At 34.7% G+C, this 14648-nt stretch overlaps 1 protein-coding gene across 4 annotated transcripts in view; it reads right to left on the bottom strand.

Annotated features, from left to right (window-relative positions):
- FMR1 (fragile X messenger ribonucleoprotein 1) overlaps positions 1 to 14648 on the bottom strand; it is a 33763-nt gene that overhangs the window by 15643 nt on the left and 3472 nt on the right. For all 4 annotated transcript variants that reach the window (XM_063346450.1, XM_063346451.1, XM_063346452.1 and 1 more), the window contains exons 2-9: positions 9478 to 9530; positions 8329 to 8422; positions 7245 to 7316; positions 6816 to 6964; positions 5605 to 5698; positions 5404 to 5520; positions 796 to 966; positions 634 to 712 (exon numbers count right to left, since the gene is read on the bottom strand). In XM_063346450.1, coding sequence (XP_063202520.1) covers positions 634 to 712; positions 796 to 966; positions 5404 to 5520; positions 5605 to 5698; positions 6816 to 6964; positions 7245 to 7316; positions 8329 to 8422; positions 9478 to 9530 — 829 coding nt within the window. The remainder of the gene's footprint in view (positions 1 to 633; positions 713 to 795; positions 967 to 5403; positions 5521 to 5604; positions 5699 to 6815; positions 6965 to 7244; positions 7317 to 8328; positions 8423 to 9477; positions 9531 to 14648) is intronic.

The following is a 14648-nucleotide window of genomic DNA, read 5'->3' as shown; positions in this document are numbered from 1 at the left end:
ATTAAAAGATTTCCCCACACACACAAGGGCTGCGTGCATTCTTGAGGACTTTTTGTTTTTCGAGTGTTTGATAATGAAAATCTATTAGATTGTCTTTGGATTACTTTCTTGATCATTGGGTACCTTAACTAGGCATTCAGTTCATCCCACAGGGCTGCTTCTAAACAAACTGTATTTCAAATGTAAAAGGGTAGGAAAACACAAATACAAGTCAAAGGAATGATTCAAAATATACTGGGAAAATATGAGACTGCAGATTCAACTGTTGTATAGCTGAACTAATCTCTGGACGTTTTTGGAGGAAGCAACTGAATCCTTTGGCTGAATCCAGAAGCTACTCTACTTTGTATTTAGGCATCAAAACATTCCTTCCAGTTTAAGATATCCCTAAACTGCGAACAAGGAGGTAATTTCTTACCATATACTGAAGGTAAATGTGTCCATAAAAATTCTGCATTGAGCTGGAAAACAAAACAAAAAATCCCCAAACACCCAAACTCTGTACCAACTAGAACCCTTTCGCAAAGGGAACTTCTTCAAATTTTTACCCTGTCACCCTTCTAAAAGTAAAATACAGTTCTCACAAGGCATTTTTCCTTATTATCACACAGTTAGCCTCCAGAATTGACGTACCTACTAAATTTCTTGGGACTTGTATGACATCTTCAGCAAATTCAAGGTAACTTCTTGCCTTTTTCACTGCATCTTGATCCTAAAATAGATAAGATGTATGAGAAATGACATCCATTTTCCCCAAGTTTTTTTTTTTTTGAAAGGCTAAAGAAGGAAACTTACCTCTCCATAAATATGGAATGTGCAAGTATCTTCATCAAGATCAATAGCAGTCACGCCAGGGACTTTTCTGGCTTGCTGAATATTAGCACCATGAGTGCCAATGGCCAAACCCATTAGGTCTTCACGTACAACAAACTGTTCATGAAATCGTGATGCAAGTTGTCTAGAACTCTGAAGAAAAATATAACATTAGCATACTTTGATTTTTAGTACACCAGAGAGAGAAATCAACATAAATTTAGAGCCAATTCTTTAACTGAGTACTTAGCCTACTTTTTATTTTAATCAATCCTTTTAATGCACTTATTTTCACTTCAAAACCAATGAGAAGTCTTCTTCAGAAGTCCTAATATCACCTGTTAAATATTAGCATATTTAGGCTAGCCTCTAGCTGTGCTGACATCTTTGTATTTTGGATTACCACAGAATATCAAGCGTTACTAAGTAAGATGGCATTCATGTAGGTTAGTAAAATATGAGCTGTGTTGATTATTAAAGCAAACCCTATGGATCTCCGAGAAAAAAACTGCACCCAATCAACAGGTACTGGGAAACAGCACCAACTCAAGCACCGGACACAAAAGTTACATAGAAATAACAATGACTAAAGACTATACTATTAAAACAACTTTCAATCACATGTTTAAGGCGCAGTTACTCTCAAATTGAACACCTGGTGACTGTTTTGCAACTCATCACCTTCGCATGCAACTTCTATGGTGCAACCAAACAATACAAAATGGCTTACAGAATCTTAATGAGGATATTCTATATGAAATAAAATACCAAGAATAAAAAGAAAAACAAAAAAACCCTAACCAACTTTTGGATCTGGAAGAGGATTTTCAAAGTAACTGAAAAAGTAGCACTGAAAACCTGCATAAAACTTGCAAAAAATACACAGAACAGGGACAAAAACCCCAAACAAACTATAACCCCAATGACCAAAGTAAATTTCCTAAAGCAGTCCTGAGCTTCCAAGAGTACTGCGTTAGCGAGCTCTGATTTGATCCACAAGTATACACACACATGCCCATACGTAAAATACAATTTCAGTATTTTCTTAGTTGTATAAAGCTTCCACTACACCACAAGCATGCAGAAGAGAGCTGGGAACAGAAGGAAGATTTTGAAAGTATCTTGTAGTACGCTGTGGAGTTCGATGGTGCTGAAAATACTCAAACATGCAGAAAACCTAGACTTTGTCAACAACCATACAATCCTGTATTAGTATGAACAGCCAATCCCAGGTGGCTCAGATTATTAGCATGAACAGGCCTCATGAGTGCAAGGACAAACACCTGGGAAATGCTGAATTGCATGCAGTCCACAACCTGTCAAGCAAGTGGGGAAACTGTTAAAGATAACTAGCTGCTTTTTTTCAAACACACATTTAAAAAGACTAAAACAATGACTGGTAAGTTTCTCCTACACAGCCTCTTCATACTTTCAAAAAACAGATAGTTTTCTTATAGGATGCTTGTGCTATATATGAAACAGGAATATCACTAAGTTTGGTCACCCTGAGAACTAAAAGAAACATACGGAGAGAAATTAGTAAGGTATAAACATACAGAACAAAATATATATTGTTTAATGACAATGAAGTTGTCGTACATTTAAAGGAAGTTATAGTACTTAAATCCACATAGAAGAGCAGACACAGAATGTGTAAAAAAGTCATCTACCATAGTAAGTAAAATTCGTACATAAAAATGTGGATGCTATCCACAAGAGTCTGAGCATAACAGAACACAGGAAAGCAACAATAGTTTAATACATTAAGGGAAGACAGAGAATTTCCAACTGTGATAATCTATGAAGTGAAATGGAAAGAGTATTTGCAAGGAAAAGAAAAGATAAAGCTATATATTATCTTTTCAGAGCCAAGATATATAACCCTATACGTGTTTCTGCATTGCAATCAAAGCTGTAACTACTGTGAAGACATATACAAGCACATTTTAAATTAGCAGTTTAACCTCAGCAACATGAGACCCTACAGAGGTTGAGAAAACATCAAGAAAGTGTCCATTGTAAGCCCTACTTCATCCCAGCTAAACTGCTACTGTTATCTATCTGACCCACTCCTGCTTAAAGCTGTTGATAAATATCCTGTGCTAAATCACTGTCACAGAGAATTGGCTGTAGATAGTGGGGTAAGCGTCCAAGTGTCATTAAATACTTCATATACTCAGGGACCTCTATCAAGTACTTTATTAACTAGATTACAGACAACTCAGGAAGCAAACATTCTTTTAAATACTCATAGATTTACATTCTAACAGATAATCCAAATGCTGATTTACTAGTTGGCATTGTTATAGACTGCCACATGAGAGTAGAGAACAGCATGATCAAGTCAATGATCAACGGCTGTTAACACAGCCATCTATGCTATGCAGGAAACATGAAGCTACATCATCACTGGGGACCTTGGCTATGACAGCCATTTCTCATACTAAAATATCATTGGCTTTTATGTAAATTATGTATTACAAGATGTATTTTATTTAAACATAGGGAATTCTGTATGCTACTTCCCTTCAATAAATGAGTAAGAAACAACTATGCAAATAATGTATTAATACCTACGTAAAAGGCCATCACTGAATTGCACTTAGAATAAAATACAAACCAGAATGCAAAAACACACTTGTAAATTCAGGCTTTTTAGTATGTCAAAATAATAACTAAGCCACATCTACTGGGAAAGAGAACACAAACAAAAAAAAATTGGTTATTTTATTGATGCTCTAAAAGCCACATTTGAGAAGTAGAGCCATGCAAGTCAAGAAGCTAATATGCAGAAAAGAAGGCACAAGATATAACAAACGGAAAGAAAAGCACAGCAACAAAAAAGAAGCTGCTCTCCTAATTATGGCTCAGAAAGCAATAAAGGTAAAACATGTAGAAGAAAAAAGTGGCAGACATTTAGAGTTCAGAAAGTAAGACACAAAAAAGAGTTTATTTGATGGAAAAAATGAACTATTAATAATAATGTAGTAGAGCCCGAAGTGTTCACTAAATATTTCTTCTGCAGATGGACATGTGCAGTCTGTTTGTATGTCAGCGTCTCAACAATAAAACTAAAAATCATACTCATTATTGCTAACTGAAGCTTTTCTTTTCACATTTGGTTGAACTTGATTTTATATGTATTGTAAGTACAGGAAACACAAATGCCAACATGAAAAATAAGAGCCAACTTTTGTCAAGCACATTATAACCATATATATTTATCTCAAAACCTTCACTTCAGTACTGGTCAGGTAGAAACTAAAGCCCAGTAACAGTTTTCTAGTGAGAACCAATTCTTAAATCCTTCCCAGCAGCAAAAAGGTTCAGCCTTACAATGACAGCAAGAATACAAGACTTAGATTGGCAAAGGAATCAATGACAACAGCTGCTGCTACATGCATTTGTGGGGGCATGTAAAGAGAATTAGCTCTAAAGAGGTTGTTGTTTTTCCCACCTCCAAAATAATACTTTGCACTTCAAGAGGTAAACTGCCCACACAATTGTCAGTTCTGGAGGAAGACAGAGAAGAATGGATTACTGAAAAGCTACAGTGGGGTGCTCAAGAAGGAACACCAATGAGAAGAAACCTGTCCTTTCTTGGTCTTGGGAAAAATCAAGACCCAAACAAACTTGGGTTACAGCTCTGAAATATAGAAATCAAAAGACTAAAAAGAGAATAGAAGAACTTCTTGTGACAGTGAGTACACCTACTGGATACGAGAGGCCTGAACTACTAACACCACAGCCCACTTCAAGCCAAAACCAAATCTATGTAACCCTTGGGGTAGGGGTATGAAACTGGCTCTAAAGTAACAGAGCTGGTACACACCTATGTAAAACTGAATTACAGTCATTCGAGTGGTACTTCTAGTTCCTGACATCTAAACAGAAGTTTTCAGAAGTGTTGCTATTTTCTCTGATTTGTAGATAGGAGAAAAACCATGAAGAAATGTTAATTCCACTGTCTAAAGATCCCCTTATTACCTAGGCTACTCTCTCTTCTTTTTCCCATGGACAAGGATGAGTCAAGCTTCTTGCCAGTCAACACCCACTCTCCAGTCACAAGAATATCAGAAGCTCTATCTGCTTTAAGATGATTTCCTAGTATTTTATCTACAAACCCATCCCTTCGTACATCCTACCAACATCAGTCTGACCCCTTCCATCTCTCATTTTCACTGTGTTTTTTTGCAAGATCCAATTCTAGTCCATCTCACCATCATGCCATATTAACTCCCGTCTATTTTTAAAAACAGTAATTCAAAGCTATCGAATATGTGGCACTATTTGTGCAACAATGGCAAGTTATTTTATGCTTCAAACTATAAAAAAATATGTGCATATATATATATATTTGTATTTAATCCCACACAAAATCCTGCTGAATAAAATGGGATTGGATAAAATTGAGTTTTTGCAAGAACAGGCCCTTTAACCACAAACTAACTTTATTGGGTTACATCTCCATCTGCCTCTTCTTAACACCAGAATAGTATCAGTGCATAATAATTACTTTTGCCCCAATGCAAGTCCTACCAGTTAAGAAATGCAAAAGTATTTTTTACTCAGGGAAAACAAACAACATACCTCCAGCTGTTTGCTAGCTTCTTCATTTCTCAGTATCAGGGATAACTTGGTACGAAGACTTCGAAAGTGCATATCAATCAGCATGTTTGCCCGCTTTGTTGTTACATCATTGATTGACTATTAATAAGAAAACACAGTGGTTTACAGATGAACTTTTGAAACAAGCCACTGCCAATGGTATGGTTAGACATTTGTACTTACCAAAATAATAAGCTGGTGGTTTTCAGAATCATATGTTACAGAAAAAGCTCCAACTGCTTTTTTGAAGTCCTTATGTGCAGATTCTTTGGCACACCTAGGAATACAAACACTACAAAGTCAAAAATAATAACTGCTGCATTTATGGTTCACAACCAAAAAGATTAATTTCTTAATACAAAGAATCTAAATAAATGCATCCAACTCCTCCCTTTTAATACAGGTGTTATTTTATTCTGTTATCATCCTTTATTATACTCATTTTTCTTTCATTTGTTTTCACATAACTAGGATTAGAAATATTTCAGAAATTTTCTGTATCTACATTTACGAAATGGCAAACCAGTTAAGCAAAAGTACATTAAAAAGCTATCATTGTTACAATCAGCAAGTTCAACTTTCAAACACACCATGAATCAGTATGATGTGCGACTTCACTGAAACCACTGCAACATTCTAATGACTTATACTCATCTCACACTGTATTTTGCTTCTCCGGGCTTCTTCTGTCCGCTTCCTACTTGGTGAACTTGTGTACTTTAACACTAACTTCAGAAATTCTTAGTTTAACCTGAATTTATAATTTATTCCACACCAGGGCAACAACATGCACCTCAAAAAAGCAGAAAGTAATCTGAAGCTAGAAAAGGGGAGTCAGTATTCATCTGAGTTTGAGAGCTATATTTACATGAGAATGACATGTCCGTGTTCTAGGTGAAAAATAGCTGTTTCTGTATCATATTATGGGAGGCTTGATTATCGCACAAATATTCCCACAGCCATCATCAAAAAACCTTATGCCCTTCAAGGTAAGGCACAGTTTTCTTTTGTCATGAAATACCAACTTGCATAGATTGCCAGATACCCTACCAATGAAGGAGTGACCCCTAGAAAGTGATCAATAAAATTGACAAAGAATGGATTCAGATTAATTTCTGCACATAACTGAACAGCTGTAAGAATAAAAATCTTAAATGTATACTGCACACAAACCTTAAAACCCTGAAGAAAGTATTTTCTCCTGCGGGACTAAACTGCGTTTCAAAAATAGTTTTTTGTATTTCTTAAGTATGAGCATGTCCACATCTGGATTTTCTACATTCTTACATGAAAATTTTAAAAATCAGAGTAGAAGAAGCATCTTTATTCCTTGTGTCAGGCTCAAGAAGTCACCCACATTTTGAAACAAGATATAAAGCAACACTTGTACTTACATTTGCCTTAAATCTTCTGGAACTGCCAGTTTGATTTTATGAAACGTATCTTTTGTTGCGGGTTTATTGGGGTTCACAGATCTCAAACGCTCAATTGTGACAATTTCGTTGTATGTAGCATCACAGGCTGCATATTCTATTACGTAGAACTGATATAAAAATAATAAAATCATCCAAGCCACACATTTTATGACAAGAGTGAGCATTACACTATTAAGTGAAAGGCACTTTTATTAACTGTTCAAGTCACATTTGAACTTTTCAGATTGAGGTTAACAGTAATTGCAACAGCCCTAATCAAGGAATTCTTGGAAAATGAAGAGGGAGAGGTTAAAAACAATGTCCACATCAATATAAAAAAACAACATAAGAAAAATAAAGTATAAATAAATATTTAAAAAATATATATGTATATATGCATATTCCTACCTCACCCTTTATCATTCTCACTTTAGCCAACCACCAACAGCAGGGTTCTTTTTCATTTGCCCTGGAATAAACCTAAACAAAATACATACGTTACATAGCTGTAGCATTCTTAAAAGACATCACAAAAGCTAACAGTAACTAATAGGATCAGAAACTCTGCTGTAAGAACAAAATCCAGCAAAATACATTGGTACATCAAGCGTCTAATCTAAGCACTACATAGCAAGCATGTAACTGCCGAAACGTCTACTGCAAATACAGGTAGGACAAAATTATGTATGTAAGACCATACAGATATATAAAATTGTACCCAATCTACTGGCATTAGCTGTTCAGTCTTGCATACAGTCAAAAGAGAGACAATTCAGCCTTCTACATCTGTTAATACTTAGTCAACAATATTTCCAATTGTGTGTAAGTCGATGGGGTCCTACCAGGTGGTGGGTGGAAAGGAGAGTACACATATCTACACTTCTTTAGCACATATCTGATATCAGCCACATCCACACCAAAGAAGTTTTGCTGTTTTCTTATCTTTCAAATCAAAATAAACTTAAATAGCACAGAAGCAAAATAAAGGTCTCTTTTTAAAAAGTAATTATACAAATCAATTTTATAAAATAAGGAAGTTTTAGGAATGTGCTATATTAAAGCCAGCCTCTATACATATACATAAGAATTTACAGATGCATATATATTTTCCATATTTTATGTACGCACACATTAATGCAAATTATATCATTCATCTTCAAGTTTTGGTAATATAGACATTATTAACTTACAGCTGAATAACTACAGTCCAGTTATCTATTTCTAGATTAATTCAGTTCTGATAAAGAACTGATCTATAATCAAAGAAACACTGACGATGTTGGTAAATCAGCATGGAGGTCATGGAACATGGAATTCCAAAATAGCTGTATGGTTTACAACTGTCAAAATAGCTTTTCGATGACATGCTTGACATTGCATTTTATATAGTACCTGGAACCAAAAAAGGTTCCTTCCACTGGCTTGGCTGACATTTTTCACCCTGAGTTCTCTCACTTCTCAAAACAAAATGTTGTTAATGGAGCATACATACCTCTACTTCATCACTTTCGTTTATATCTTTATTATAGCCTGCGGGTGGTGGAAACCTCACATCGTGGAATGGTATTTGTCTCTCTGGTTGCCAGCTACAAATAAAAACACAATGAATGGCCTAAACATATTCATCTTCTTTGTAAATAGAAGTCAGAAACTTTTTCAATCCATTAATTTTACATTTTTAAGTTTTGTGAAGCTTTTTTGTGCATATATGTATTAAAGGTAATGTAATCCAATGAATCTGTAATAAGAAACACACCCAGATGGCCATCAGGCATCTTAAATGAATCCCTGATACTACCTGTGCTGTTTTGAAATCTTCCAGCAGAGGTTTTTACTCTACCTACAGTTGTATGTTTTAACTCCAACACTAAAAACAGAGGTTATAAAATGTTTCATAACATGTTCGGACACTTGCTTCAAAATAAGCCTGTTTCTTCTTTTTCTTTGGTTCTGCTATTCATTATGAAAACTTGATCAGGATTCAGTCTACATACAGTTTTAATTTTCAGTTTCTTTAACACAGACTGGATGAAATGAGCATGACAAGAAGAGATTATTTTTAAAGAAACTAGAAAACAATTTCCAAAATACAACAAATGATGCCATAACAAAGATTCACAGGAAAAAGCATACAGCAGTGTTATTTCTTTCCGGAAAGAAACGGAACATAAATTAAATGGCATAATGGAAGTTTCACTTTTTATGCCCTTAAATGATGGGAAACAAACATCGTTTCATTTCTAGCTTAGAAAACTGGTATTTATCACTTATCTATAAAACAAATTTTGTAGTAACGTAACCTGCTAAATCTAAAATAAGCCATTCACCTGAGAAAGAAGCAGTCATGGTACCACTGCTGTCTTATTCAAAAATGGGCTGTCATCACATAAATTCAGTAACAACATGTTTATCTTCCCAACAAAACCCATATTACTACAGTTTTGTACTTAAAAATATTTAAACAATTAAAAGTGTTTATACAGAAATGTCACAACAGAGTAAATATCAAACAATTGTAAAACATGCTAGCAGCAAGCTTAAAAATATCTAATAATATAGAGTAGCATCTTTTAAGTTATATTTAGGTTAATCAAATGCAAGGTTGATACTCTGTCATTTGTAACATCAGCAATAAACTTACTTGTTTTCAAACGCAACTGTTATAGAATCTTCATGCACATCCTTTACAAATGCCTGAGTAGGAAAAAAAGGTATGATTATGGACTGCTTATGGATATTTTAAAAAATAATTTTAAGCCCGTACAACACCTTCCTTTCACGGATATTGATGAAACACAAAATTTAAGTATACTTTCAAGTCAGCCTTTTTAATTTTGCAACAGACTTATATAAAATGCATACTGAAAGCTGATAACCTCCTTGGGTTCATGACTGCTAGCATACTGATACAGACAGAATGCCCGAGCTATACATGGACTCTTCCTACTTTTTATAAGTAATGGGAGAGGTTATTAACAAATCAGAAGATCATTAGGAACAGTTTTATAAATAAAGTTTGAATTGCTTGATTTTAGAATCACATATTGTGTATTTTGACAGGTATAGAAATGAAATCATGTCAATACACCTTAAAAAAAGATATAAATCTTGTCTCTTCTCTTTTACCTCAAGCTAAGTTTGACTATTGCACTAGCAAAACTCATCTATATCCATTTCAGCAGTTTTTCTCTTATTCACTTCATCACACTTAATTTATGTAGCGCACAAACTTAAGATAAATGCCCTGCAGCCTTCCTTCAGTTTTCTTCTGAGGGATGGAGAGCAGTTCTGCTAAGTTTCCCACGCAACAACCAAGCAGATACAGAACTAAGATTCCGCACTGAGATGGCTTTTCCTGCCTTATGCTAATCAACTGACTGACCTTTCATCAATTTTCAACTTAAAGCCCAAACATGCTCCCCCATCTACAGAACAGCAAGATCAATACTCAAAGAACTTCAGGATTTACCAATGAAAATATTTTTCATAGCCTCAAATAATGGATGGAGGTTACAGGGAAACCAGGGATGAAAACACTGGGGTTTTGGGTTTTTTTGTTTCTTTCTTTCAAAAATATCTCTAAGAACTTCTGAAACAGATGAACATTGGTGAACTGCTGAGCATTCCACTAACATTTATCCATATATAGTATATCCTTGCAAGGTACATACCTAAAAGCCCATGAGCAAGACTGAATGTAAGAGTTTGTTCTACCAATTGAGATCCGTCTTAGTAGATCAAAAAATTTGCAGTAAATTGAAAATAATTCAGCAGGAACTACCGCTTCTGAAGAAGAATTAGTTAATGAACTGTGGAACTTTTCATTCTCCTTGCATTTTAAGTTTCCAAGACAAGAACATCTCATATCTCTTATGAGAAGGTAAGAGTTTCTTTCTCATATGGAATCTAAATGGTTTAAAAAAATTCTTCTGATATTTTTCCTTTACAAAGTATTCCAAATTATTTCATGAGTTGCAGCAGTACCTCAGTATCAAAGAACAGCAATATCTGATTGATACATAGCTCCAAAAATCGATTAAAATTAAGCAGTAGATGCGCGCAAGTGTCATTACTCAGAGACATTCTGTGCAAGAAAGAAGTGCAATGCTAGTTAATAATCTGAAAATAACTAATGCCACCTTGAATAGAAGTCAAAGCAAAGCCACAATGACAATAGCAAAATATGGTTTTATACTTTGCTCACGTCTCAATACTATAAGAATAAGGTTACCAGAAAAAGTTTATTATTGCTGGCAACCAAAGGAGATTTAAAAGAGTCTCTAATAGTATTTACATAATTGCATATCTCAGAATTCCAAGATTTTCCTTCCAACGGGATTACAAGCATAGCTGATACATTTTAATGACATGATACAAAACAGATTTAAGACCACATCTCAGTATCACGTTGACAGTAGTACAGAAGTGCTATTTACATAAAGAGGCAACAGAACTCCCTGTTGATCATTATGGATACTGAACATTGATCTGATGTTTCTTATTGCTGTTTCTTCTCTAAGAAAATTCCAGAACTGGGTACGTATTCGACAAATACTATGGTAGTCCTGACTCATTCCACAACATTACATGCATCACCTTTAAAGGCTCCACCCACATTTCTTCCAATGTTTGTCACGTGCAGCTCTGAAGCACCTATTCTTATAGACACAGGAGAAATGGGTGCCTTTAATACCTGAAAAATACTGTAATCCCTACCAAGTATTTGGTATGACTCCTACACATCACAGACTGGAAAAGGATAGGACTTAGTATTATTAGTAACACTTGAGTATGCAACAGCAGAGATTTTATAAAGCAAATCCAGCAGAAATGACACCAAGAACACTTAATAGCCTTGGGGAAAACAGGTAAGAATAACACAAGTCAATGCCCTCAGAAAGGATTTGTTGATATTTTATTTTCTTAAATTCATAAAACAGCAGAAAATCACTTCTCCTGCTATGAAAGACACTTTTGGAGAACTCATCTCTCTAGTGATGAAAACACCAAAATATGCTCTAAATAGCACTCTGTAAAATTACAGGAAATGACAGAAAAATACCCAAGCAGAGCAGTAAAGAGCAAGACTACATCTCATATTCAGATCTGATAGCTTATAACATCCAAGTCATCTTGAGTAGAACCCTAGTCACCTACATCATTCTAGAGTATTAGAATATGCTCTCCTGTTTAAGCTCTCCTTAAACAGGTCTTCAACATTGCTTTGGTCACAAACCAGGAACACTGAGGATAACTGTTGACCATACACAGGTAGCATGAACACAGACATTGCTATTGAAAATTATAAAATTGAGAATGTCTTTAGTTTATACCAATTTCAGAAGACTCAACCACAGAAACATATGGAATACATAGTTTTCACTCCAGCATGGTCAAAAAAGTTGATGTCATAATAGTTTGCCTTTTAATTTCCAGCCTTGCAACATTACAAAAATTAATTGTAATGAATTTTTAATTAATTACAAAGTGAATGATGCCTTGCCAAACCTCTGTTTTCAAATATGCAATATGTACACTTCTGCCTACCTCCATGTGAGATTTATGCTTAAAAAAACCCCAAACAATTAACCAGACAAAAATATATTAATAGCTTAAATATTTGGTTGTTTAATCCCAGCTACCCATAGGAAGGTGGTTTTCCTTGTTCTTGAGTTTCTTGTGACACAGAAAAATACCAAATCTACTTATCACACCTGTTTTTCATAGTCTGTATCATAGCATTATGACAATTTCCCTCTGATATAAATATTTAAACATATATGTACTAAGTAAAATGTATTTGGATGCTACAGCACTATATATTTGTACACTTCTAAGTACAAATAGAAATGTTTTGAAACATTTCTAAGTTTCCCTAAAAATAATTAATACTTAACCATTAACACCTTTGGAAAACCAAAGTTAAAGCTTATCAGAACTGATTGGTTTTCTTTATTCTGAGATACGTGTAAAATTATATACAATGCTAAAGAGAAACAAGACCTTTAACATCAAAAGCCAAGTTCACAGATACAAGACAAGTCAGCCCCAGATGTGAGTAAAGGCAGAGAAGAGGTACTGATTTCACACAAAGTATCATGAAAGTACAATAAGCATTCATCAGTCTTTTTTCAAATAAAGACTGTAAGTCAGGCATGGAAATTCAAACATAAAGGTGCATATACATGAGTTTGAAATGCACACCCAAGATGGGACAGAACATTGGCTACTATGAATGTGAACACATAAATGAAAAGCATTAAAAATATAGTGAAACTAGATGGAAATGAGGGAAGAGGACAGTGAAAGAGTACAGTATCTGGGATATCACTATCACTAATAGCAGTGATACCAAATAAGAGTACATGAAAAGAAACCAGAATTGGTGAAAAAGGTTTACTTTCACTTCTGTGAACAGAAGCACATTTTACAACAGCTAAGGTTAATTATTCTTCCCTAATATGGGGAAAAAAAAAAATCAACTGTAAGTTTTCTACACCAAATTTGACTTTCAGTCACATAAACCATTAACATTTCTCTCCACGTTTCAGACATAATTAAGTAAAAGTTTACAATCCAACATTGACATGTCATGGCATTTCTCAAACTCATGACCGTTCACATTCTAAGAAGGGTGATATGCTGAAGATATGGTCTAAATCTTACAAATTATTTGATACAAAATAAGAATTATTTGAAACATCAATGTATTTGTTATTTTTGTGCTAAATGGTATGACAGACACTTCAAAGGAACAAACAGAGGCTCTAGCTGCCATGAAGTTTTGTTGCTTTTTTTAAAAGTCTGCTCACATCATCAGAAGTTGGCATTGTCAACCATTTTAATAAATGAGGATAATTAACTGTAAAGAGTTAAAGTAGGGAAAATACGCTTTTTAAGATTAAAAAAAATGCTATGTTGATACAAATGTGCATCTATTGTCTGCCTAACAGTTCTGTAACATTTCATACCTGTTGGAAGGAGAAAGTCAAAAGGGAACTCACGTGACTAATCAAGTCTGAGAAATGCAGGCCATACAAAGAAACAGAATAGGGAAAGAAGAAGTCACAGAAATGGTAAGCGAACAAGGGAAAAGGGTATGGGCTATCATCCTCAGAAGGACTGAGTATACAGGCTTGTGAACAAATTAGACAAAGAGATTGGAGATATCTGCTGAGGGTATGTCTGTATGGGACACTGAAAGAAAAAAAAATTTGATACAGAATGCAATAGGAGGCCAAAGAAACAGTTGTTAATAATGAGACCTGAAATAATAAAGAACTAAAAAGAGACGCATGATTTTGTCAATTGTAGCTTCAACAAAAAAACGTGAAATATCTATAAAGCCAAGGAAACAATGGCAAAGTGCTGAAAGTACTGGGATAAAAAGTGGAAGATTTTTAACAAGGCTTTAGAGCAAGAAGTGGCAAAAATAGGTTACAGGCAACATATAGATGTTAACAGCAAACATCATTCCAAAACTATCTGCCTTGTAAACAGGATGCTTTCCATCTTTAGCAGATGATACAAGACAGAATCACTCCCCCAACTAGAAAAGAAAAATCAATCCCATGCTGAAACGGCATCCAGCACATCCTCTTTTAGAAGGAAATAATACGTAAAGCTAGTCCCAGAAAAATTAGACAAAGGACTGTCTAGTAGTCCTCTGAGAATGAGGTAAGAACTTCAAAACCCAGTTTACTACACCTATACATGAAAGGACATGAAAAGATATGCCCTAATAGCATACATCTTCAAGATTTAGTTACTTAGCTGTGAGCTGCAAAAAGGCAGTTCCCTCCTCTTAGAATT

Source organism: Chroicocephalus ridibundus, chromosome 9 (genome assembly GCF_963924245.1).
Source record: "Chroicocephalus ridibundus chromosome 9, bChrRid1.1, whole genome shotgun sequence".
In the NCBI taxonomy this organism is placed as follows: Eukaryota; Metazoa; Chordata; class Aves; order Charadriiformes; family Laridae; genus Chroicocephalus; species Chroicocephalus ridibundus.
Note: the sequence above shows the minus strand (reverse complement) of the source record. Positions and strands in the feature narration are given on the sequence as shown.